The sequence below is a fragment of the Taeniopygia guttata genome, chromosome 14 (assembly GCF_048771995.1).
Source record: "Taeniopygia guttata chromosome 14, bTaeGut7.mat, whole genome shotgun sequence".
Classification (NCBI taxonomy): Eukaryota; Metazoa; Chordata; class Aves; order Passeriformes; family Estrildidae; genus Taeniopygia; species Taeniopygia guttata.
In genome coordinates, this window is record NC_133039.1 from 324,624 (window position 1) to 350,254 (window position 25,631).

Sequence of the window (25,631 nt, forward strand, 5' to 3'; positions counted from 1 at the left end):
GCTGCTCATTACCTAGACAACACGTTTGATAAAGTAAATCAAAATTAAACATCCTCTCCAGCTGTTGCCTCATCTTTTTTTTTTTTTTTTTTTTTTTTTTGGTCAGGACATTAGAGTTGCTATCAGTATCAGTGGCTTTCCTGATTTCAGCCTCTTTTGGGGAGAAGCTGTTAACAGACAGTACTTGCAGCACAAATCCTGAGCCTGGGTGCTTTTTCCTGGAGAGGCCATTTCCACCAGAGCTCATCCCACCTCGTTTTGGGCACTGGACTGGGACGTGTGAGTTAGTGACAGCTCCAGTAGCAGCTGAGGAAGGAGCAGAGGGGAAGGCAGGAAGACAGCTGGTACAAGGTGTCCTGCACCAGTGTGGAAGGAGAAGCATTTTGGTCTGTAAATGCCAATAATTTACAGTATTGAATCCTTGTGTGCCTAAGGAGGAGGAAAGACCAAAGCAGCAGCTCAACCACCCTCTCCTCCAATCCTGGCTGTCACAGGGCTCTTCCTGTGCACATCACCTTGGAGGCACCCAGGGCTCCTCTCCAATCCAGCTGTGCTTCAGCCCCGAGTTTGGTCTGGAGTTCAGCTCTCCAGAGCACCTCCAGGAAAGCAGGGGTGGTGCTTTACCCTGTGTCTCCACTGTTTGCACACACAGTCCTTGGTAACTCACAGCAAACAGTGCAGAAATCCATACCAGAGTGGACTGAACGCAGACAGCTTGGTACAAGATGCACAGGAGAAAAACACACAGGGGGGAAAACAAAATTCATCTTATTTTGTGTGGAGAGTGCCCTCCTTTGCAGAGTGGCAGCAGCCCCAGTGGGAGCCAGGAGCCCCAGCTGATGGGAACTGGCAGAGTTCCAGGGCTTTCCAGTGAGGCCAAGCCAATGTAAAGACAGATGCAGACTGGGTCCAGAATACAAAGCCACAATAAAGGTTCCTTTAAATTATTGAAGACATACTCACTTCTGGCTCCCCTGGCTGCGTTTACAGCTCTCTCTCTCCATTCAAAGCATCATCACCCACCCTTCAAGCAGGATTATTTTACTTTTCAATTAGACTTTGACTCAACAGCAAATTTAATTAACTGACCTAATGGACTAGAGATGTGGATTAGAAGAGAAAAGAAATAAAAAACAATTCCAAACAAAACATACAACAGAAAGAGCCACCACTGCAGCAAAAAAAGAGCCCCAAAACACCTAAGTTAAAAAAACAATGAAACAAAATTACACCCCTGCTATGCAGAGATGCAAGATAGAGATGCTCACATTGCAAGATACCCACACTGCCAAACATATGTTCTTGATTTATCTTTTAACAGAGGATCCCAAAGCCCTTCACGAGCCCTCAAGCTGAATTATACTGTAAGGTGCCAAGAAGGAGCTCTGTGGGGAACTCCACAACCCCTTCCCAGACCTTCAGAAACCCAGAACCCCACAGATGCACACAGGAATAAACTGGTGCTGCACTCTCTGTGGGGACACACCTCCACCACCATCAGGAGCAAATCTGTCACTTGGATGAACACTGAATGTGGCTCAGCACCTTCACCCCCACCACGTCCCTGATCCAGAGGTCCTTGTGACAGTGCAGGCATGACCCACAGAAGGCTGTACACACAAAAACATGAGCAGCAGCCCTGGCTCCAGCTCTCTGTTGGTTCCACCAGCCACACATCCCACCCCAGAGTGTCCCAGCACAGCAGAACCGCAGCCCAGGCAGCGCCGTGCCCACCCTGCACCTCACCCCTCAGCCAAGGGCAGCCAGGGGAACCCGGCCCCACTGCTCCTCCCAGAGCTCTGCACATTCCTTCCCAGCTTTGGGGCTGCTGGGGACATTCCTGGCCTGGGATTATGTATTGCAAATTCAAAGCAAGAAATCTGTCACTCAGCAAATGAAGCCTCACTGATGAGGCTCGGTGCTGAAACCCGACTGCGTGACAGGGTGATGGATCAGCCAGCTTGCCCTGGCTCGCTGGGAACACACTCCTTTGCACACACAAAAATACTCAGAGATCCACTCACTAATCCTCACTGTGCCAAGGAGCACCCCTCACCCTCCCAACTGCAGAGCTGTACTCTGTTTGCCTTTTCTGCTCCCAGCAGGAAAAGAGGAAAACAAAGAATCCAGTGATGCACATCTGTCACAAGGTCACCTGATGGAAGCTTCCAAGAGAAAATTCATCACTGCACATGCAAGGTACGGTCAGAGTGACATGCATGCAAAGCAGTGATTAACCATTGGTGTTTTGCTGAGGAAATTGCTGAGCATGAAGGGCAAAATTTAAGCTGCTAATCAGCATCACTTTTGTTATAACACGTTTGGAAACAAACTAATGGGTTGCAATAAGCCTCCTTGAACCAGCTTTGACACCTGTATCTTTCATGTAGAAAAAAAAAATACTTCAAAATGAATCCTTTCAGAAGCAGATTCTTTTCATCAAAATAAATGATGGAAAATTAGTCAAAAAAAGTGTTTGTCAAGCATGAGAGCCCAATGTGGTAAGAGAGTGTGGGCCCCACCACACAGCCTCTCTGATCCTGCAGAGGGCCAGAAGGTCTGACCCTGCTCCTGATGGAGCCTGAGCTCCACACCTCCATGGGGGGAGTGCAGCCATGGCATGGGAGGGAACCCCACCCTTCAGAGGGGTCCCTGCAGCCCTGCTCACGACTTTTATGGTGGGAAAAGGCAGAGAACGCCACCAGCCCCAGCAGGTCCCTGGCCTAGGACTGCAGCCCTGTGCTCTGCCACCCCTGCTCATGCCTCGAGAACAAACACAGGAGATTCAGAAACTGCTTAAAAATAGAAACTCCTATCCCAGCCAAGCATCTCCAGCGCTGACAAAGCTCTGGGGTGAGGTCAGCTCTGAGCCTGCTCGTGGCCCCCAGGCTCTGTGGTCCATCTCAGCTGTGCCATGCAGGGCTTGGCACGGAGTCCCAGCCCTTTAGAAACAAAGGCATGAGCAAGCCCTGCTCACAGAACAGCTGAGGTCACTGTGGAACACCTGTGGGTGCAGCCTCTCACCAGCAAACCATGTCAAGTACCAGAAGTTGTTTTACCAGTGCCTGGGCTCTGTCACTGTTCACTGCTGTCCTCTCATCCTTCTCAGTTTGACTCTGTGCCCAGGCTGGGTGCCACTGAGAAGGGCAATTAATGCTCCACCTCCTCCTCCTCCTCTGCACAGGAGCATTTTGGATGGGACCAACTAAGCACAGGACTGACTGCCAGCCAGGCTGGCAATGCTGGGGACAGCTTCTGCAGAGGACAGGGTGCTAATGAAGCTGCCCAGGGGACCCCAGTGATGGGCACCCCTCGCAGCGTGGGACAAGCAGCCTGCTGCACACCCACAAGTGCTGCTTGACTGAGCCAAGCTGATACCACAGCACTCTTACCTGTGAACACCAGGCTGGCATTCTCCAGCTCTTCCTGGGGAACCTTGAAGCTGAAGGACTCATTGTAGAAGGGATCTATCGTGCCCCGCATGCAGGAAGTCTTCTTGGTCTTTGTTAGCTTTAATCCGTGAACAAGCTGAATTTTCACAAAGGGATCTGGCAAAGAGCACAAAGCACAGGCCCTGTGTTATGGGGACCATGGGGCAGCAGCCCTGCTCACCAGGGCTGGGCACCACAGGGATGGAGCGTGCTGGGACATGGCCTTTGGAAATGCCTGCCACTGGTACCCCCACCCTGCTCCCAGAGATTTGCAGTGGGGACAAAAGTCAGGCAGCTGAATTAGAAACAGCCCCTGCCAAAAGCACAGTTAATGTCAGCCTTGACAGAGATCAAGCACGCTGTTCTTTTTGGAAAATGCCAAGATTCTGGCAGCAGCAGAGGCTGGGGCAGGAACACAGGAAAACCACCTGAGGACAGAGGCACAAAGCAGTTCCCAGCCAGAGTGGCCAGGGCCAGCAGGGAGCAATTCCTACAGGCTGCCTTACACAGCACAGCACAGGGGGATCAAAGCTCTGGTTCCTCACCTCAGCCTGGCTCAGAGGTCTTTAGTTTAAATTTGGCAAACCCTCCATTGTATCTCAGAGTAAGTGCTCAAAATACTTTCTTTATTGTTGTCTGTACATACAAGAGTAACATCCAGAGCCTTGTATTAACAGGAACTGAGCATCAAATCCCCCTGGGTCCCCCAAAAACTGCAGCCTCACTGATCTGCTTTAAAGGCACATATAATCTGTGCATGAGTAATGTGAGAAATGCACTGCCCTTTACCTGAACCTTGGCTCATGTCTGTCTGAAGGAGCTGCTTTGCTCTAATGATGTCCACGTTCAGTCTTCCTGCACTTGGTAGGTAGTTCAGTGACAATAGCAGCTCTCCCAGCTCCACTTCGTTCTGCAGGGAGAAGAGAATGTGAAGATTTAGAATATAGCTCAGAGGGGAAGAGAAGGGAGAGAAATTAAATAAATCCCATTTGTCTAAGTGCCTGAAAAATGAATTTTAGTCACGCTCTGAACTGCAACCAAGAACCATCTGTTGGTACCTCATGCTAAGTGGAAACAAGAAGGGAACTATCCCCAAAAGAAGATCTTTCTCTAATCACCAATCCTTCACCAGCTTCCCAGCAGCCATGCAAAGGGGATCTACAAGGAGGCAGGGCTACAAGGTCAGCAGCTTCTACCTGCTCCAGGTAGCTTCTACCTTCCAGTAGTTCTGATCTTACCACATCACTGCTCCTCAGTCGTGGGGGTTTAAAATAACCTCTCCCCTTGCCATGACCTGGCTCTGAGAGGCTCTTACTGTCAGATGCAAAATGCACACACTGGAGCCACTCTGGAGCCTGGAAACAGCAGCAGCCCAGGCAGGGAATTGATCCAACTGCCCAGAGCCAGGTCCACACAGGAGTGCAGAGCTACTGCTTCATCCCAAAGAGTCAAACAGCCCAAAACTAACCTAGGTCAGGTATCAGAGCCCATTCCAAGAGGAAAAGGAGCTGCAGTGGTATTGCAATCATAACAAAAGGCTTAAATATCTTTACTGATGCCCCAAATATTAGATTACAGAAACCAGAGACTATGGGTAGACAGCAAAATAAAAGGTTCTCAGAATAGCCACAGCCTGAATTGACCCAAAGAACCAGGTTCATCAGCAAGTGGGCCAGCACACGAGGCACAATCCCTGGCAAAGACATCAGTGGCTCAGGGAAACTGAGGCTGGGGCTGCTGGGTAACCCAACCAGAAAAAGCATCTGATTTCTGAACTCAAATTCCTTTTGTCACAGCAGCTTGTGGGCCACATTGTGGGGCAGCATTGTGACTCCACAGCACCCACACTCCCATTTACCACAGGTATTTTCTTTTGCTGCTACAGTATTTCTGCCTCGCCCAGAAGGCCCCTCTCTTCCATCAACCTGGGGCAGCTCCCACATCACTGTGCTGTGGAACAGATGATGTTTTAAGTTCTTTCCATCAAAAAGCCACTCCCCAACACATGCCTGACCCAATATGCACACAACACTCACATTCCTACATACACCCTGGTACCCTGTGGTGGCACAACACAAGGATCAAAGTCTCACATCCCAGGTAGTTTAAACACCATCTAATTGATCTAAACTACCATCTTTCATTTGATTTTGCCCAAAAATGCTCCTCTCAGGTCTGTAGCTGGAATAGCCTGCAGACATGTTTATCATCAAGAACAGTCAGTGATTTTTAATCCTATTACCAGGACAGGATGGAAGCATCACAGTGCCCACAGCACTACGCTCAAGAGGAGCCACACAAGGCATCCCTTCACCCCAGCACATATAAACAACATTTTTAACAGACCCAGCCCTACTTCCACCTGGAGCCTGACCAGCAGCGAATGCATTCAGGCTTAAATTCCTAGAAATTCAGGTGCCTTTGGACAGTGCAAATTAGGAAACTGCTCAGTGATTTTATTACCTGCTGGGGAGAGACAAACAGCTCCAGCTGCAAATACCAAACTTCTGGCACAGCCAGGTGGCAGCTGGCATGGGGCAGTGATGTAGGACCTTTCCAGTCACCGCAGGCTTAGAGTGCTGAAAATCTGCATTCAGATTTGGGATAATTACTTGTGGAGTTGTCCAATGATGGAACCTGTAGATCTTACCCAAGAACTGCAGGAAATAAGGTGTTTTCCTGGGCCAGAGAGGAGCCATGAGCTCAGCGATGAAAGGCAGATCTCTGAATTCATTTTCACTTATGATCCATTTACGAAAAATAGCCCAATGTTGTACGCTGACAGGGTCAGGCTGGATCTGGAACACTCACCTAGGCACTGGCAGAAGAACCATGTCCCATCACCCCTGCAGAGATGATGGAAGGAGCCACTACAGCGAAACCATCACACTGCTGCCCAACCCACCCAGCCTTCCTCAGGTAAAGGTAGGACCTAATTTTCTGTAGGACCTAACCTAACAGGGATTTCAGCACTTCTAGAAAAATCCTTTTGGCTATCTAGGCTTAAATTTGAGTAAGGAGAGATATAAAATGTTATATTCTGTAAGTGTGGTCCACTGAAGACAGCAGGCAGACTATGAGCAGCTTTGATCAGTCTCAGATCAAGCCTGATCTCACAAATCTCAACAGCACCTTCTGCCACTTGATGCTCTGCAAGAGTGCCCACATTTGTGTGAATTATTTTGAGGGGAGGAACAGAGCCCCTGCCCAGGGGCCATGGCAGGATGGGTGTGCTCAGAGCCAGCAGGGAAGGCAGCCCCACTGCAGGCAGAGCAGCAGCAGCAGCAGCAGCAGCTGGTGTTTTCAGAAGGAAGCCCAGATTCCCAGAGCTCAGCTCCCCGGACAAGTGACTCGGCCTTGTCGCGGCACCCAGCGCCAGCAGCCACCTGCCTCTGATGCTGGCAGGGCATTACTTCCACGGGGATCTGGGAACATGCTGCAAATGCTGCCCCAGTTTGACACTGGGATGTCACACACAGGGGCTGGCACTGTCCCCGCCATGCCACACGCGCTCAGCCTGCTCCTGTGCTGCCGTCACCTGCCCCAGGCACCAACAAGCAAAGATTCCCGGGCTGCTCCAAGAGCAGGAGGTGCAAGGCAGGAGGTTCCAGCTGCCTTTGCTGCTGGACAGCCTCGCTCACCCAGCCTGGAATCAGCCGTGCTGCCAGATCAGCAGCCCCAAGCCCAGAGACATCCGTGGGGCACAGAACATCACCAGCCCTGCCCAGGGCTGCGGCTCCTGCAGGGCCCGAGCTGAGAACGGGATGGAGCTCATGCACAAGAGCTGCCATCGGCTCACCCAGGGCAAGGAAGTGCCTGAACTTTGTGTTTCCTAGGTCTTCTCATCAGGAAACCACAGAGCTGTTGGCTTTGCCTTCGGTGTTTTGCTCCCAGCAGGCAGCGTGCAGAGGTGCCCCTCTATGCTAAGGCATCATTTCAGCTGCCATTATTGTGCTGCTGATGAGCTGATCCCTGCCGAGATCCCACATGACCCTGGAGAAGCAATTTCCTGTTTGATGAGCCGGAGTGACACCAAGTCTGGGATGTCTGAGACTCTCCTGAAGGTCTGATTAGCATTCCACTCCGGCTGTATTAAACTGCCAGGTTGGATTTGCAGCCTTGGGCTCGCCTGTGATCCAGAACTTTCTCCAGTTACTGCCTGGGCTGAACCCAGAGGTTTTGAACCAGAAGATTTTTCTGTTCTTTTCTGTCATATCTGAAACAAAGAGGCTCCTCTAAAGGAAGATGGGCTTTTAATTAATGCACATCTTGTTTGGACCAGGCAATTCCTTCCTCACAGCCCCCCAGACCGTTCCTTGTGCATTGCTACAACACCCAGCAAAATTCTGCAGCCAAAACCCTTCCCAAACCAGAGCACATGACATCAGCACTGACATCTATGCATCGCTCCTAATGAAGTTTCAGATTGATTTTCCTCCTCAAGGTTATCTGTGTTGGTACCTCCAGGCACATTAGAAAACTGATGGTTTAGAACAGTTTGCTCTAACCGGTTTTCTACAGCATCCTGTGACAGTCATTGTTTGGGGAAGGTTGAGCTATTAAGGACCAGAACCTGAGAAAAAATATCCTTACCACTGAATAGGAGCAGTATTTCCTACATAACTGGCCCCGACTGGATGTATGATGAAGAGAGTCACAAAATCCCTTCCAAAGCCAAATTGTCTTTGCCTCAGTTTGAAAGGCCGTGAGAAAGCCTCTGTTGTGCAAAAAGCTTAGGGAAGAAGATATCCTATGGAGAGGTCCTGCTCCTGGACCCTACCAGCCTCTCCTCTGGGCTCCTCCTCCACAAAATACACCCCCCAGCAGCCCAGCTCTCTGCAGGAAGGACAAGGAGTGAACAGCACTGAGGGGAAAGGATGAGGTGACCAAGAAGACAGATAAGGATAAAGACAGAACAATCAAGTAAAAAAAAAAAATTAAATGCTGGAGCTTTACAGACTCAAAAAGGAAAGGGGTAAAAAAACACTGGAATGGAATTGAGGAAAAACAAACATACAGAGTGAAATAGAAGAAGATAGAACAACACAAGCCAAAATATGAAAACAAACCACAGATTAAGAGCTAAAAATGTTATCATGATGGACAAGCATCTATCACAACATCCCATCACAGTTCTAACTCCAGTGACCTGCAGGGTGGGGGTATCCTGCCCTCTGCCAGGCTTTGCCCAGAGCCACCTCCTCCACTGGCCACAGGTAAACTTCAATGGTGATTTTAACATCCAGCTGGTGAGCAAACATAGCCCCATGCAACCACTTTGTACATCAGAACTGACAGGTCATTCTAGTGCACTCATAGTATCAAGTTAAAACAGCAAGCCCAATACACACTCCCTCTACTATAAAAATGGCTTAATTTGAGGGAAGAAGGAACTTCGTGCTATTTTCCCACCATAACTAGGCTTTTTTTTTTTTTTCTTTTGCAGAATGATCTCCAAGCTCTCATTACTGCTGGTCTAAAACATTTATTCCTGCCCACTCAAATCTGCCAAAAGAGAAATGAATCATATGTCAATAAAACTTGGGGTCCTGAACACGTGCTTCAGAATTAGCTTTAGCGGCGAAATATGCGACTCTGAGCCCAGCTACAGCGAGGCCTGCCAACTTCATTCATGGTAATTAAGCAAAGCCACACACATTTCAGGAGATATTTAAGGAGTGCAGAGTGTTCCTATGGGGACTGGACTTAAGGGCCTTTCCATGAGCAGCCACTGCGTTTTAGAAAAGCAATAATTACCCTGCAAGAGAAAGCCTCCCAGAACCACCAAGGATAAAGAATTTGGCAATACCTGCACTGACATTTTCCACAAGGAGTCCTTCTGCCTAGCTGCTGGCTCTGATGATGCATCAGCAGCAGCTCTGCCGTGCCTCCGCGTTGGGCTCGATGCCCCCGAGCGCCCAGCGCGGATCCGGGCTCCGAAGGCGTCTCTGTGCAGGCACAGCCTCCTGCCCGAGCCTTGGCACCAGGCACTTGGCAGCTCTGGCTGCTCAGGCTGAGAGGACAGCCTGCTGCTCAGCTGTGCTGGGGTTCTCTGGCCACCCACGGCTGGCAGGGAGCAGGACAGAGCAGCACAGCACCTCCTCACACCCAGGAAATGCTCTGCTCGCTCGCTCACAGCACTCCATGAGCTGGCCATGAAGATATTCCTCCAACAACGAGGAGCTGGACATCCCATCCACAGGCTCAGGAGCTGATCTTGGTCCAGCTCCCAGAGGAGCCAAGAGTTGTTGGCTGTAGAAGCTGGACCATGCCCCACCTGGGAGAAGCTCAGTGTCCCTGCTGACACTGCACACACCAGAAGATTCCTGGCTTTCCCCACCTTGTGCAGCTCACAGGTGCTGGCACAGCCCTGCACTAAGGCAGGCTCCAGCTCTGGGATGAGGGAACTCAGTGTGATGGTGGGACAAGGACCTGGCACCTGACTTTATCAGCACACTCTGTGTCAATGGCTTCCAGGTGGAGACAGCAAGTGCAAAGCAGATGTTCATCTCAGCTCGTGTCATTTGGCCACTTTTTCTGCTCTTGCACAATGCCTGCCATCCTCCCACTCCCACCAGTATGAAAAGAAAACTTCTCCACAGCTCTTGCCATCTGCATTCACTTTCCTCCATCTCATGATGTTTCTGTCCATAAATTCTATTTTAAAAAATCACGTATTTTGTGTCTTTCATTTTTACGTATCATGCCTATGACTGTCTGTGTTTCTCTCCCTCCTGGTACTGCTTTTCCAAGCACCTGTTTCAGCCTTTTCTCCTGTGGCTGTGGGGTGCTGCCAGCTGCTGCTCCGTGTCACAGCCTCAGACTGGCAAATTTTCCTGACTAAAGATCAGAACTGCACCACAGTGATTTGTGCTGCTCTCCAGGATCCAAGGACACCTTCTGCAAAATAAAATGCAACTGCATGTAGATATTTATTTTTTGTCCCTATCAGCTTCTCTCAACACTAAGCACACTTCAGCAGGCTCAGGTTCAATCCAACGAGAAACTGATAAAGGCTGTCTGTCCCTCAGCTAATCAAGCAAAAAAGTGAGAAGTATAAAAAAAATTGTCAACATGTCAAATCTATCATTCTACAGGCAGAAGGTTCCAACTAGTACTAAAAAATCCCTCAGAAATTTCTAGCACAAACATCACTGTTATTGAAATATATTAAAATGTATTTTTTCAAAGCAATAAGCTTTGTTTTACTTCTTCCAGGATTTATCTTAACCCTTTGATCACTTAATTTAATCACTACCAGGGTGAAAGATGCCTTACTCAGCTTTAAAAATTTTATCATTGAGAAAATATGGGAAGATGATGCCAAACATCATCCCTGGATGTTCTGTACAAGCACTGTTGATCCCTTTACAGTTGCAGTCTGCCAGCTGAGGAAAAACCATCAAAAAGATATGAAAGGGCCACTTTACTGATCAAAGTGTGGAGGAATTTTTGCCTAAGTTTTTCCATATGATAGCAAGGGGATAAATGCAAAAGGCTTTTAAGCCTGTGCATTCGGTGGAGTTTTGTCTTTCTCCTTCCCTTTATAAATACCAGAAATGCCAACTTCTGCATAAATAATTTCTCTTGAATGCTGGTGAAGCAGACAGCACGGCTGAAAACAGCAGCAGCTTTCAATGAAACTTTGGAGAGGGGGAAAGGAAGAGCTGGCTCTGAGCTTGGCACACGAAGGCAGAGATGATCTTTTCTAATCAAGGTCTGTTTTAGCTGTGGAATGAGTCCATGTTACTCATAAAGAGATGCAAAATACAGAGAAGTATTTATCATGCAGAAGTAGGGGGAGAAGCAAAACTGCATGGTGGAAACCACAGGAGGATAGTGGGATGCAAAGACATGTCCTACATAAACACATGTTCAGGGACCCCATGATTTTGACTTGTGCACAACTTCCAAAACTTTCCTTTCTTGCCTGAACATTGCTGAAGCTAATCCCACAACACTCCTGTTTCAGGAAATCCAGCTGGCTCTCCTGCAGTTACCTGGAGCCCTGATCCTCCTCCCCTTTGTACAGTGCAGCAGGTCTGAGCAAGAGAGTAAAGTGCTCCCAGCTCTGCACACACAGAGGGGGCAGACCAAAACCACAACCCAGCTGGTTCACTTCCAAAAACTCCTTGGGGTATTCCCCTTCCACAAAGGTCTGATGAGAAATTTCCACTCCAGAGCAGACTCTTGAACCCACATGTAAAACAGGAATGAGGCCAGTGATTAACTGCTCATTTCATCCAGCATCTCTGCCTATGGCACCCTTTGTGAACACCTAAAAATCAAAGAAAAAGTGAACCATCCAACTGGGTTTAATTCAGTAAAGACTCCTTGGAAATTGCAATTTGTGAGCTGGAAAGGAACTGGGAAAGGCAAGCTTGTTACGCCAGTCTTGTGTTGTATTCCTGTCCTTAGCAAAACATTTGAGAGCTGTTCACACTATGTTCTCTTGGTTTTTTGGTTTTTCACAGGGTTCCGTGCCTCTAGCTATGTGGGTGATACCACTACTGCCAAGTTTGGTAACCACCGTTCCTGGCTACAAAGCTCAGATCTTTCCACTAAACAGCCCTTTCCTGAGAACAGAGGTGAAAACACACAGACTCAGTGATCTCCTCTTCCCAGCCCTCTGAATGGCTGAAATACCCAAAATGCATGCAAAATCCCACTTGCATCAGGCAAATATTTATGGCAAATTTAGTTCTTTCAGGGATCTGATTAAAACAAATCTACCACTCCTTTGCAGATTGTTGCTTATGCATTATAGCACAGGTCTGGGTAGATTTCATCTTCTACATGTTTTATTGAATCAAATCATTACTGGCACCAGCAGTTCCCCTCATGTCCTCAGAGCACAGGAATGGCCTGGGTGGGACAGTGCCACAGCACTCCTGAGAATGGATGTAGGTCACTGCAGTGACAGGAAACACCTTCTCAAAGGTGCAGACTTCCAGAGCAGTCTTGAGTTGTTCTCGTTTAAGCTGACACAGGATCTTTGCTCATGACTATGAAAGACAGCTTCTCTACCTCACACTGTTAGCTAAAAAACAAGGCACAGGCCCACATAATCCCAACCCAGCAGATGCTGTGTTAACAAGATGACAATTACTAATTAGAAACAGCATTACTTGCCAACAGGCAAAGGAACCACACACACACACACGAAAACCCCCAAAATGGCAAGAAAAACTGTGGCAATAATCTGATAAATTCTGTTACCTGAGAACTAGGCACAAGGGCTTTCCACCAGTGTCCACCTTTCACAAGGTCTACATCACTCAAAGGCATTGACACTTTGCCAATAACACAGTGGCGTGAGAATTTGTCAAAATCCACTACAGTTAAAAGCAGAGTTCTTCTCTGGGCTTCTAAAAAGGGGATTTCAAATGTGTACCTCTCCTCAAACACTGGGTTCTGCGTTTTGCGTTTCACTCCAGTCTGCTTGGAGTTCTTCTGATCAGGAAGAAGGCAGATCTTCACATAGGGGTTGGAGTGAGCCATGTCTTGCCTTGAACCATCGTAAGAAATTGGAGGAGGCAGATCTTTAGCCTCAATGACTCGCACTATTAGATAATTATGCAACAGATCATACTGTGTGCTAAAATGCAGCATGCCCAGCTGGTACTTGGACAAGATCTCCTCATCTGTCAAGGAGTCCATGTCATCACTATTTGAGTCAAGAGAGTACAGCCTTGGTTCAAATTTTCTAAAATAGTCATCTGGGGTGTAGGTTTTTCGCAGGATAGTTGGCTGAACTATTTCTTTCTTAGCTCCTATTATTCCAAACTCGATGGGTTTGATGTCAATTAGTGGAGAACTTGGCCTCCTCGACTCCAGACCTGAATGAGAGAAACAACAAACGTGATTGTTAGAAACTCTAAAGCAGTTACAGGTGCAGCTATTCTGTGTCTGTGCAGTGCCAGGCGCCACAGTGAGGCTTTTCCCCCTTGCCCTGCCAACAATTAACAGCACCCTCAGCCACGCTGAAGCACAAGCTGGCCTGCACTGCTCCCTCCCTGTCCACCTGCACGTGCAATTGTGCACCATGCTCGTCCTTCAGCCAGAAGAACAGGGCTGGCCCCTTCCACTGCGCCCCTGCAAACCAGGACGAGATTTTAATCAATGTGCCTTCAACTGGACTTGGTTCCCTGTCCACAAGATGAAAGAGCAAGCACTAGAGTTTGATTTTCTCCCCCACAAGAATGACATTAGCGTTGGAAGGACGGCCTTACTCGAAATGCGCCGCGCGAGGCTGTAAGTGGACCGTGATGTATCTGAGGACGACCGCCTTCTGTCAGGGGAAACATCCTGCAGAGTGGGAGGCAGCTCGCTGATTGCATTATCAGAGTCTCCATCTTTGTCCTCATTTTGGCTGCTTATCCTGTTATAATGAGAGACCTTTGGATGATTGGACACAGTACAAGGAGTACATGCAGAATAACAACGTGTTCTGGCATTCTGGGGTGCTCGTCCCTCGATGCTGTGGCTATCTCCTGATCAGTCTGGCAAGCCAAAGGCTGAGCACCTGACTTCAGACCTATGCAAAAAACAGATTCTTCACCTTTCTGCCTGTCTTTCAAACAGTTCTATCAGTACTAGAGCATGACACAGGCCACTAAGGCACATATAACTCAGATGTTGATCAGAAACATTATACTTCTCTCTAAGGAAAAAAAATCAAACCAAAACCCCACAAACCACAGCTTCATACTGTACTTCACAGCTACACTTTGGAAGAACAGACTTCACTAGGAAGGAACCAGCACAGAAAATCACCATGCTCAGGTATCCCAAATCAATCACACGCCTCATGGTAAAACACTGCAGGTTTGCCAGTAAAGTTTCAAAACTTGATCTTACAGACACAATTAATTATTTGCTATTTACTGGCATGCCCTTTTTAATATTTGGCTGCTTTTTATCCACTTCTATAAACCAGATGTGGTTCTCAGCAGACAATAATTGTACTGCCCAGAGATCTGGTGTGAGCAGGGAATTTGGCAGGATTGAAATGACAAAGCAAGTTTTGTAGCATCTTGGAGAAGACTCCACAGAAGGCTGGTATCAAAAAAAGTCCACATAGATACATTTAAACAAACTGAAAGGGGAGTTACATGTACACACAAGTTGTTTTTATATAAAACATTATTCTGGTTAAGAACTCCAACACATCCCAGCTTCAGTGGCTCCTGAAAGCAGTGAGGATCTCCCAACTTTGACTGAAAGCAGGGTAGGAGCAGACAGTAACAACTGCAGGAGGTAAAGCCTGCAGCTGTGTGCTCAGAGGGGAGTGCTGCTGATGGAAATGGAATCACACAATGGGTCCATGACGTGTGGTGCATCCTGCAAAACAGCCAGGCCACCAGACAGAAAACAGCAGCAGATCACAGGAAAGCATCAGCACCAAATGAGCAAAGCAAAGGGGAATTCTGTGTGAATTTTGCTTCCAAGCCACCCTTTCTATGTGCACAACTCAGCTGGGTATAAATGAAATATATTGAATCATTTTTATTAGTAACCAATGACTGGTGCAGAGCAATTGATATATTCTGCAAAAAGCAGTAAACTTGCATAAAAGCCCAACAAGCATTAAGAAAACAAACCAACCCCCAAAACCAACTGGAAATTCTTATCCAAGCCACAAAGTTCACAGCAGGACCCATGCAAATTTCACCAAGTCAAACTCACACAACTCATCCACACTAAAAAACAAATTCTGTCAATAATCAAAACCCAACCCTCTGCTAAAAGGGGCATACAATATTTGCACAGCTCTGCAGCCCATTAAAGGCAGCCCAAACCATACAGTTTGATATATAATCAGCACTTGGAACACAAACAGCTTTTTCATGCCTAAATGCAGGTCCACACAATCACAGGTGGCATTTGGATATGCCAGTGTTTGAGAAGCAAATGCACAGAACAAGGCAGGGTGAAAAGGGAATCAGGAAGAGAGGCATTAAGGATGTTCTACAATGGGTAAACGTAATAGTGAGTTAATAACATACAGATGACCTTTAGTAAGGAAATTGCTGCTGAGCCACAATAATTTTTCCTCAAATAAACTTTGGCTCTGGTTAAAGCAGCTCTGTTTCTGTTTAATCTGAACCTTTGGAAAGAGGAGTCATGTCCTGATTTCAATTCAGTCTCACAGTGTGCACTGTTTATCTTTGGGGTTTGTAGAATATTCCATAACAAGCAGCTCAAACATCCACCCTCATTCCCAGGCCATTTCTGCAAGGACCAGGATGGAAGTGCTCCTCATGAAATAACAAGAAGTTACCCTGCACTCAGGTCATTGCAACTGGACTCACTGCAGGAAGGTTTGTTTTTGGTTTTTTGTTTTGTTGTTTTTGTTTTTTTTTTTTCCCTAAGCTGCCACTGCCAAAAAATCAGAAAGTGAGAAAAATCCATATTCTCCCAAGAGGAAGGGCTTAAACTTGCAGCTTTATTGTCCACTCCTGAATTTCCAGGACAATTAAGTGCCTCAGAGCTGCCAAAGGGACAATCTAGGGCCAAAATATAAAGGATGGGTCATTAACCATGTGCATTTATATGTTTGCTCATTAACCAATGAGGACCATAAAAACAGTTTTCCCCTGGGGAGTGGGTAGGAAGGTGAGGAAGGCACAAATTGCATTCTCCATCACACCAATGTCTCAGGCCCATGAAGAACTGACAAGATGGAAAGACCTCAGCTGAAAACATAGATCTATTTTTAAAACAATTTCAGGCTGCAAGCATGGAATACAATAAATTGATTTGTTCCCAAATTCAATGTACACGTCTAAATGTAAAATAAGGTGATGTCAAACCTGTTTTTCATTGTAGGGGTTTCCACAAAACCCCCCTCTCCAAAAATAAGAGAGGAAAAAACAAAAAGGGGGTTCAACTATATACACAGATCTCTGAAGACTTAAAAACATTAAAAACCTTATTCTAAGAACAAGTCCAAATTCTTACTCTGTATAACTAACTCCTCTAACTCTAGAGATCATTCCCTACATCCAAAAATGCATACACAGATATAAAAATATATGATCAACACAGTGAAAACAGAATTCTTCTTTGCTTTCTGAGTCAACATGGGATCATTTCCACCTTAAACATGCACACAAAAAGCTTGGGTCTCCTATTTGTCAGCAAACAAAAGTACCAAATCTCACTCCTGCCTTTTACTTTCTTTTCCTCTTCATCTTCCAGACCCTTGTTCCTCTACAGGCTCATTTTCTCTCCCTCTCCTCTCAATCACATCTCCTTGGGGAGAAGTAGAGGACCTATCTCCCCTCATCTTAAGTCAGTTAATTTTTGTGCTCCCTCACCATTTTCCAGCAAAATCCCCCTGGAAGCACAGAGCATCATCACATTGCCTGGCACCACTCTGGGGCCATGCCAGCTCAAGAGGAGCCCACGGCATTTTCAAGCAAGCAAAGCCTCATCTCCAGCTTATGCATCAAAGTGGCCAACAGCCATCCTTGGAGACCACAGCAGAGGGTGACTTCAGTGCCCCTGAGGCATGGCAGCATCCAGGTCTCCTGGCAAAGCAAAGCCACTTCTGTGCTGTGTCCTCCTCGTGGTGCCTGCTGCCCCTCTCAGGCTTCACCTCTGGGAACTCACAGGGCAGAACAGGGAGACCCCAACTGCACCAAAACACCTGGAGCTGCAGGGAAAGATGGAAAAATGGCCTGGGCTGGGGTCACAGGAACCCTTCCCAGGGCTGTGAGCATCTGTGGGTGAAGCATAAATTGCAAATTGAAGAACTGGGCTGTTTTTCACCAAGGAGTGTCATCCTCTGCTTGTGGCCATCCCATGAAGTTACCGTAGGGGCATTCAGATGGAGCAGGACCAGGAGAAACAACACAGGCTGGAGAGAGTCCATGGAGTCCAAAGGTCTCCACGTTCTCTGCTCGTGGCAAAGTCCAACTCATCTGCAAAGCCACCAGAGATCTGAGATTTGAGATAATGAGAACAGGGCTTCAGCACTCACACCAGCCCTTTAGCCAGACAGAAGAATCCCAGAGTCAAAAACTACACCCTGGTACAACCACTCCACACCCCAAAACACATTTCTGCTGCCCAGCATACCAGAGAAGCTCTGAATCACCCTCTCACCACAAGCCCAGCTACTTGTTCCCGAGATGTAATTGCTCCTGCACCAATCTTTCCATGTCCAATACTGCAGCCTCATCACTGTGCTCTCCTGTGCGTGATGCTTTCCTATTTAGCATTGATTTTGTTTCCATTCCCCATTAATTGCAGGTGAATCAGTTTCTGAGCATATATCAGACTCTTAAATATGCTGCTCCACATCTAAAAACCACTCTAACACATCCTGAACAGCTCTATTTTTATTGCTTCAGTATTAATTACCATCCTGTTCTACCTGAATTCGAAAGAGTGCATGGACAAGACTGTGATTTAAACGTGAGAAAATTTATTTCATGCAGCACCAAGACATGACCCTTCCAGAGCTGACACAGAATAGCAGCACAAACTCACAGGAGTAGATGAAATTACCTGAGTGCCTCAGTGCCCAGGTACCAAAGTCTGAGCATCACACAATGCACCGAGCAGGCCTCTCCTGTGCCACAAGTTCTGGACACAGTCTGTGTCCATCAAATGGTCTGCTCCACAGAGCCCAGCCCAGCTGACACGGCAACCACTAAAGCACAGAGAGCTCTGCTCCCTTCTTGGTTTCACTGCTGCCTCCACAGGGTCACCTCTGTGCTGCAGATTCCTGACTGAGAGGGAGTAGAAGGAAGACTTCACTGACTTCCTTTGTAGTGGATGTGCAAACATACCAATCAAAGCGCCAGATAAGACCTGGTGCTGTGGTTCTTTAATGATTTGGAAGAAATTCTGAAGAGTACTACGGTGATGCAGGAGATCAAGTCCTGCTAAATGAAACTTTAAATGAATTTCTCCTTCAGAGCACATGGCAGCTATGCCTTTCATCTGCCTATATGATAACCACCTTCACGCTAGGGTAAGAAAGTATTTCTAAATAACCTCATCAGCATTTCAGCCAAGTTGAAGTGCTCCAAAGGATTGGTCCATTTGAAGAGGAAATAGGACTGAAAATAAAAAGAATCTTTAGAGAAGCGGGTACAGCTGAACCAGTTGTCCTTGTTATGCCAGCTTACAAAACAACTTCTGTCTTACCCATCAGAAACAGTTCTTACAAAGACTAACCTTGCTATCTGAGTTAACAGAGCTGCCCTTTTTCACCATGCCAGGAGAAGCCTGCATTCCCACCCTCAGGAGGCTCCTGTGGCATCCTCTGAATGTCCCATTGCAATTCATATCAATACTCTCATCACAGCTGAGCAGCCCTACTCCTTGGGTAAAGCTCGGAAATCATGCATCTAAACTTACAGCCAGGCTGGAGTTTGAGCAGGAAAAGGTCCCAGGATTTCAACTTCATCTTCATTTGTTTGACAACAGCTACAGTCAAAACACTTCTGACAACAATTCCTGCAAGTCCATCGGCACAGCAAGAGATCCGAGATCCGAGCGAGCAGACCCTGGAGCCATTGCAAACCAAAGTACAAGATTACAACCCATCAATAGCTATTGAGAAAAAACACTCAGCTGTGTTTGTGTTTCTGCAACAGAACATTAAGAACGATATTTATTTCATCTATACCAACAGACAAGTGCTATGCAGTTACCAGCCCAACCCCACTGATGCCATAACAAGGCAGGAAAATAAGCATTCTCTGCAGGTATTTTCCTCTCTAAAAGCAATGTATTATTATGTAGGTTGGCAAGAGGGTGATTTACAAAGCACTATGGCACAGCAATATGCTGGAGTGGAAACATGCCTATTCCTCCACACACATCAACAATCTAATAGGTCAGCAAATATACAACAGAAGGAATTAAAAACAGAAGGTAAGTGAAAGCATCAAATTAATCCAGCAAGGATCTATTTAATTAACACAGCAATGTGAACACACTTCATCCCTGTAGATGTACCAGTAATATTTGTACAATCCATACACATGAGCATTGCAGCCCAACAAACTCACCACAAAATGGATTAGCCAGAGCACACTATCCTCATGCTTCTGCTCTGCTACCATGATTAATTTAATGAAGAGCCTTCAATGATATTTTTTAGAAGACTCGTTGACCCAGAGAAGTCTCTCCTTTCTTAGGTTTCTGTGGTGGCAGTGGCAGCACCACTTGTGCCAGCGCTGTGTCAGCTCCCCATCGGAGCAGCAGCACCCTGTGGCCCCATTTCCATGCTATCCCCACAGCCTTCCCCCCACTTTAAAGCTCTGCTTTGAGAGGAGCAGACAGCCAAAACTCAGCTCATTTCCCACCCACACCAGCCCCAGATGTTCATGGGGGGGCTCATTAAGCAGCACAAGTGCTCTGCTCTGTGGGCACGGTGGGGGACAGGCAGCTGCAGGGGCACAGCACCAGCACCCAGGGCCAAACGCTCTGCAGCTCTATGTGACCTTGAAATGCTCCCGAGAAACTGAAGAAATAAAGTGTATGAGACATTCTCCATAGTTATCTCCCCAAAATACTCGAGACATTTGCAGCACTCACGATTGTGGACCATGCGGAGGGGTTTCCTCAGAGGAACCTGATCTGCAGAGAAGATTTCATAGGAACATGGCTTTTTTGCTACAGAAAAACACACTTTTGTTTCCATAAACAAAATCTGGGCACTGCAAACCAAAAAATTACCAGCCCAAAATGCAGTCCATTACTTATATCTAGGACATCAGTAAAGAGTCAGAAAACACGAGACAATCCCCTCAGGATGGAGCAAGGAGACAGAACAGGGAGTGAATCATCAGATTAACTCACCTCATTTATTGGTTCCAACTGTCCTTTTAGACATCCAGGATGAAGCAAAGGGGAACAAAATGAAAAAGACAAAAACAAGTTAGCAATGCTCAAACAACTTTAAATTTTCTGCCATGACATGCCCCAGTCTGGGATGAGTTTGAATTTCTGGCAAGACAGTACCTTGTAGATGTTAGAGGAAGGAGAGGTCTGACGGGGCATCAGTTTCTGCCATTTCCAATCCTTCCCTACAAAGCTCCTTCTGCTCCCCCTTTCCCACAAGCAAAACTCCCAAACCCATTCTGAAGCATGAAAATCCTTCTCATTGCTTCTTGCTAATGGGTATCATTTCCAACCACTTATTTTGTTTTCTTTAGCAACCTGCCTCTAATTGCAGCAACTACTTGCTGCTGACAGTAAACCATATCCAAATTTTTCAGTGGAAAAAAAAAGGCTTTTCTCCACATTCAGCCCATAGTTCCAATGCCAACTCATTAAAAAAAAACATTTCTAGGTAGGGGTACAAACTGAATACTCTCTGTTGCATACACATCTCCGGGCACCTTCAGCCTCATCCTCAGATGTGACTTGAAGAACACAAAAGATAGAAGTTAAAGGCTTGATTTCCATGCTCCCATTCAAAAATCTGCACTGCAGCCACCTCCCCCAAGCCACAGAGGAAATCTACAGCAAAGGAAGAAGGCATCACAAACCAGTGTTTTATTCCCAAAGCCACCCTTGAAACATTTTATATATATATATAATGGATCCATTTCCTTTGGAGACTCACTATCATTTCTGATACCTGCTGAAATGTCTTAAATTGCATTCCCTTGACATGCCTGAAAGTTTCCTATTTGTCCTGGCTGTCTTTTTACAGTGGGAATTCCTAAAAAAAAAAAAAAAAAAAAAAAAAAACCCAAAAAAAACCCCACCAACCTAAACCAATACAAAACCACAGAACAAAGCAATAAAAAAGCCCACAAAAAATTCAATCCTACTCTTCCAAATGTAGAAACTGGTTCCTAGCTTTACGCTCATGACATGACAAGAGCAGCCTTTTCTGAAGAAGCTGAGATGCAGACGTTGCCTTTAGTTCCAAGAACTCTTCCATGGACCACATTTTGGTGCAATCCTTCCTTTTAAACTTCTTGGAAGCCAGTGCTTGTCAAAAAGGCCACCACTTGTTAGGAGCAGTTAGAAGAGTAGAAGAGCCGTGGTGCAATGAGACAAGGCAGTGATTACAGATACCCATGGGCCAACTGTTTAAGAAAATGCTAAATGGTTAAAAGGGCTTTATCATTCCTTATTAATGCAAAGTTGCAGCCAAAGCTCCAGTGGTTGAGCAGAGCTGCAAGGAGGATATTTAAATGGCTCTAACACAAAGCAGCTGGACCGGTGCCACGCCATCGAACGCTGAGCGCGTCACGCAAAGAGAGGGCTTTTCCAAAGGGCCCCCAGGGACACGGCGGGCTCACAGCCAACAGCCCTCCTGGCCACCACGGTCACAGCCCTGTGCCACCAGCCCCAAGGGCACGCAGCCATCCCGCAGCACTGTGACAGGGGCAGGGGCAAGAACCGAGTGCGGTGGTGCTGAAGAGGTAAACAAGTCAAGTCAACAGCACCACGCAGGGCCGAAATGCAGGGCCCATGACGGGAAAGCAAACACGAGCACCTGCTCGCCCACCTGGCTGGCAGCGGGCACGAGGGGCAGCGCTGCGGAGGGACAGGGCCTGGGCAAGGCTGCTGGCACCGGGGCATCCCCGGAGCACAGCAGCTGCCATGTGCTCAGCAGCCCCCAGAGAACAGCTCAGCCTCCAGGGCCAGGGGGGCACCAGCGCCCAACTGGCCGAGCAGAGAACAAGCCAGATGGGAGTCCCCAGCCACCAGTGAACCCTCATCAAGGGCGAGCTTGGGGGCAGGGCTCCATCTCCACAACCTGCTGCAGGGCCCCTGGGTGGGGGCTACCTGCTCCAGGTCAGCAGAGCCGCCAGTCCCAGCCAGGTCCTCAGAGCAGCGACAACAAACCACCGTGGAAGTACCCCCAGGGATGCTGCAGCAGGCTGGGGTCCTCGCTGGTCACAGACTGCGTTTTGCCCCGGGAAAGGCTCACAACCTCCATCGACAGCGGACACCGCAGCCTGGGGACAGTGCGGTCCCCTCAGCCACACATCCCCAGCATCCCACCATGACTGAGACGCCGGTGTGGGGATAACGGGGCGTTGCTGATGCCGCACCCGGGTACCCCCACCTTGTACCCACGGGCCCCGACGGCCGTGCTGCTGAAGGCCTGCCCGGCCCCACTGGAGACCCCGCCGAGCCGGGGGGCGCCGGGAGCCCCGAGCCTCGCCGGACATCTCGGGCGGGGTCCACCCGCGGCTGCTCCAGCCCGACTCCCGGGACAGCTCCCTCAGCATCCCCGCTACCATCCCGAGCGGGAGGGGAGCGCGGGGGGCACGGCGGGGCGGGCGGAGGGGACACGGCCCCGCGGGACGGGGGGCACGGGTGGCGTCGGTAGCGGGGTCTCTACCAGCGCCCGCCCGGCTGGAGATGTCCCCCCAGCTCGGGCTCATCGCGAACTGGGCGGCTGCGCTCGGGGCAATGGCTGGGAAGCGGGCGGCTCGGGGGTCGCTCAGGGTCTGAGGCAGCCCGACAAGAATTCAGCCCCACAACGCTGGGAGAGCCCATCCATCACGGCGCAGCCCAGGGCGCCGGTGCCCCCCGCCCGCCGGACCGTGCCCAGGCTGGGGCGGCCCATCGCATCTCGGTCTGCCCGCGGGGTTCAGCATCCTCCTCTCTCCAAGAAGTCCTTGTGCGGGATCGGGACCGGCTTCCTCGTCCCCGGGGCCATCCCGCTCCCCCAGCACAGAGAGGCCCGAGGGCTGCTCGCCAGCCCCGCGGGGATCCTCTCCTGCCCCGGTGTCTCGCTAGCAACAGCTGCCGGCCCCGCTCGGCCCCTCGCCGGGGGCTGCTGTCGCCTCCGGGAACTCCTCCCCAGAACTTAACCCGAAGTTGCGCACCTGCACCGGGCGCGGAGCACGGGGGGGCCCCGCCGCGGCACCGCGCCCGTCCCGCAGCCGCCCCGGAGACCCCCCCCCGATCCCCCGGATCCCCCGGGGCTGCCCCGGCCCGCCGCGCCGCCGGCCCGCTCCGCACGCACCTGGATGTACGCCATGGTCCGCGGGGCTGCGCGGGGCTCCGCGGGCGCGCACGGCCCCTCCCGCCGCGGCCCCACCCGCGCCGCAGCGCGGCACCGCCCCGGGCGGGGGCACGGGCCGGGCCGCGGGCGGCGGAGGCTCCGCGGGCAGCGGCGGCGGCAGCGCGGGGCCCGCCGCCCCCGCGGGCGCTGGGCGGGCAGGCGGCTCCCGCCCGGCACGGCCCGGCCCGGCCCGGCCCTGCCCGCGGAGCCTCCGCGGGCCCGCAACAGGTCCGCCGCAGCGCGGGCGAACACTGACCTCCAGAGGGCCCCGCGCGGAAATTCAGGGATGCCGACCCCTCCTGGCCCCGGGACGCGGCGCGGGAGGTGCCGCTGCGGGCAGGTGCGAGCGGCGGCGGGGCTGAGAAAGCGATTTCACAGCAGCGATTTCCCGCGAAGAGTTCGCTGGATGAGAACACACACCTGAGTTTCAAGACAGATGCGGTTGTTTTGTGAGCTTGAACGAACAAAGTCAAAACATACAAACTCACACCTTCCCCAGCTGAGACGAGGAGCTGGAGCGAGGAGTGAGCTCGTAACCCACAGACCGCAGTGAGCATCCTGTCCCTGATGTGTTGGGTCCAGCCAGAGCCAGGATGGGAGGGAACGTGCTCCAGCAATGGGCAAATCCCACCACGGGGGTGGTTAGACCTGGAGAACACAAGTAGCAAAACATTCCTGAGGTCCTGAACTCTTGAAAGGGAGAGCACAGGAAAAGTGGAGCTTTTCGGCCATTCTCTTGCTCACCACCTTGGTGCCACACAAATTGGAGGCTTCCCAGCATCCTGGTATAAATAAAGGCTTCTGCCCTCGGTTTTGGAGGAAGCTCTCAGGCTACACTGGGGCACCTTCCTGGTACATTGATTCATGCTAAGCCCTGGATAGAGGCAGAGAGGCAGCAGCTTTTAGCTCAGCCCAGCTGGACGGTCAGGGCACCTCCCTGACTCGAAGCAGCTCTGACTCACCACATTTCAGTTTACTGTGTCGAGTGCTGAAAACATCTCCTGCTCTGGAGAAGGGGACACAGCTTCGGATATTGGCCAGCCTAGGAACACTGGTGACTGCTGCTCCCTGTGGTTAGGAGGGAGCATCTGGGCCAGGATGTCTTTGGAAAGCTCTTGCATCACTGATCTCGTTTAATGGCCCTTTTAAGTTTCCATTGAATTAAATGAAAAACTGCCGCTGACTTCCATGGGAAGGGCCATACTCTGAATTTTTTAAAAAATGTACTCTCTGTTTTCCCCAGGGAGAGCAGCTACCGCTTTAGAAGAATAATGATCACAGTGGAGATAAGCAAGAAAAAGCCTGTAGCACTTACATTTTTCAGGCAGTTTTGAGCATATGATTAAGTGGTGGTACAAGTTATTTGTCAATTTTTGCTTTGCCATTCTTTTTAATTCCACTTCTTTCCAAGTGCCAGTGTTTAAAATGTCAACCTTTGATTATTGTTGCTCTTTTCACCACTGCCTTGATGCAGCTTGCAATAACCAAACGCACAGAATTTTTTTTCTTTTTTTATGTTGCAACATAATGAGGAGAGAGGCTTAAGCTTTCAGATTTTTTTTTTTTTTGACTCCTTAAAGGCAGAATGCTGTGAGTCACAAAACTGTGGCAGGCACTACACAAACATTATGTGCATGTTTGTACTTACTCCTTTAAAAACTTACAGAAGAGAAAGATCAAATGCTGCGTCACTTCACAGTGACTTTTTTGGCTGACACATATAAAAATTATGAGCCAAAAAAGAAGAGCAAAAGATGTTCATATGGGGAGTCACCAATACTATTGATTTTTACATGAAAGGAATGCCTTCTTTTCCCCTTCACATGCTTTGGTAGCAGCTCGTAGCACAAAGACATGATGTACATGCGCTCCCCTTGCACACTCATACATATACATGCATTTAAGTGTTTTTTACATCATGGCACGAAGGCTTTTAGATTATTTTCTCCCAGCACACACATTCACTAAGCAAGCACAGCTCTAACCCAAAGAATATGACAAGGATTCAAAACAGTAGACAGGTGGTTATTGTAAAATCTAATTTCAAATCTGCATATGGCTGATGCTCTGATTAAGCTCTGCTTCTACAGCACTCAGAATAAACAGATCCATTTGACATGATGACAACATAACCTTTGGATGTCCTTTGCTGTGCATGCTCTGTGTGTGATAAGACACATTCCATACTTCCCACATGT

General features: G+C 48.8%; 1 protein-coding gene across 1 annotated transcript in view; it reads right to left on the bottom strand.

The window, feature by feature from the left end:
• The window catches only part of SYT17 (synaptotagmin 17), a 34,306-nt gene extending 10,774 nt beyond the window's left edge, over window positions 1-23,532 (bottom strand). Inside the window, exons 1-7 of the mRNA XM_002197998.7 lie at window positions 23,395-23,532; window positions 20,256-20,273; window positions 18,807-18,955; window positions 13,664-13,812; window positions 12,651-13,270; window positions 4,221-4,341; window positions 3,393-3,548 (exon numbers count right to left, since the gene is read on the bottom strand). Coding sequence (XP_002198034.1) covers window positions 3,393-3,548; window positions 4,221-4,341; window positions 12,651-13,270; window positions 13,664-13,812; window positions 18,807-18,955; window positions 20,256-20,273; window positions 23,395-23,409 — 1,228 coding nt within the window. The 5' untranslated portion in view covers window positions 23,410-23,532. The remainder of the gene's footprint in view (window positions 1-3,392; window positions 3,549-4,220; window positions 4,342-12,650; window positions 13,271-13,663; window positions 13,813-18,806; window positions 18,956-20,255; window positions 20,274-23,394) is intronic.
• Window positions 23,533-25,631: the final 2,099 nt, after the last annotated feature.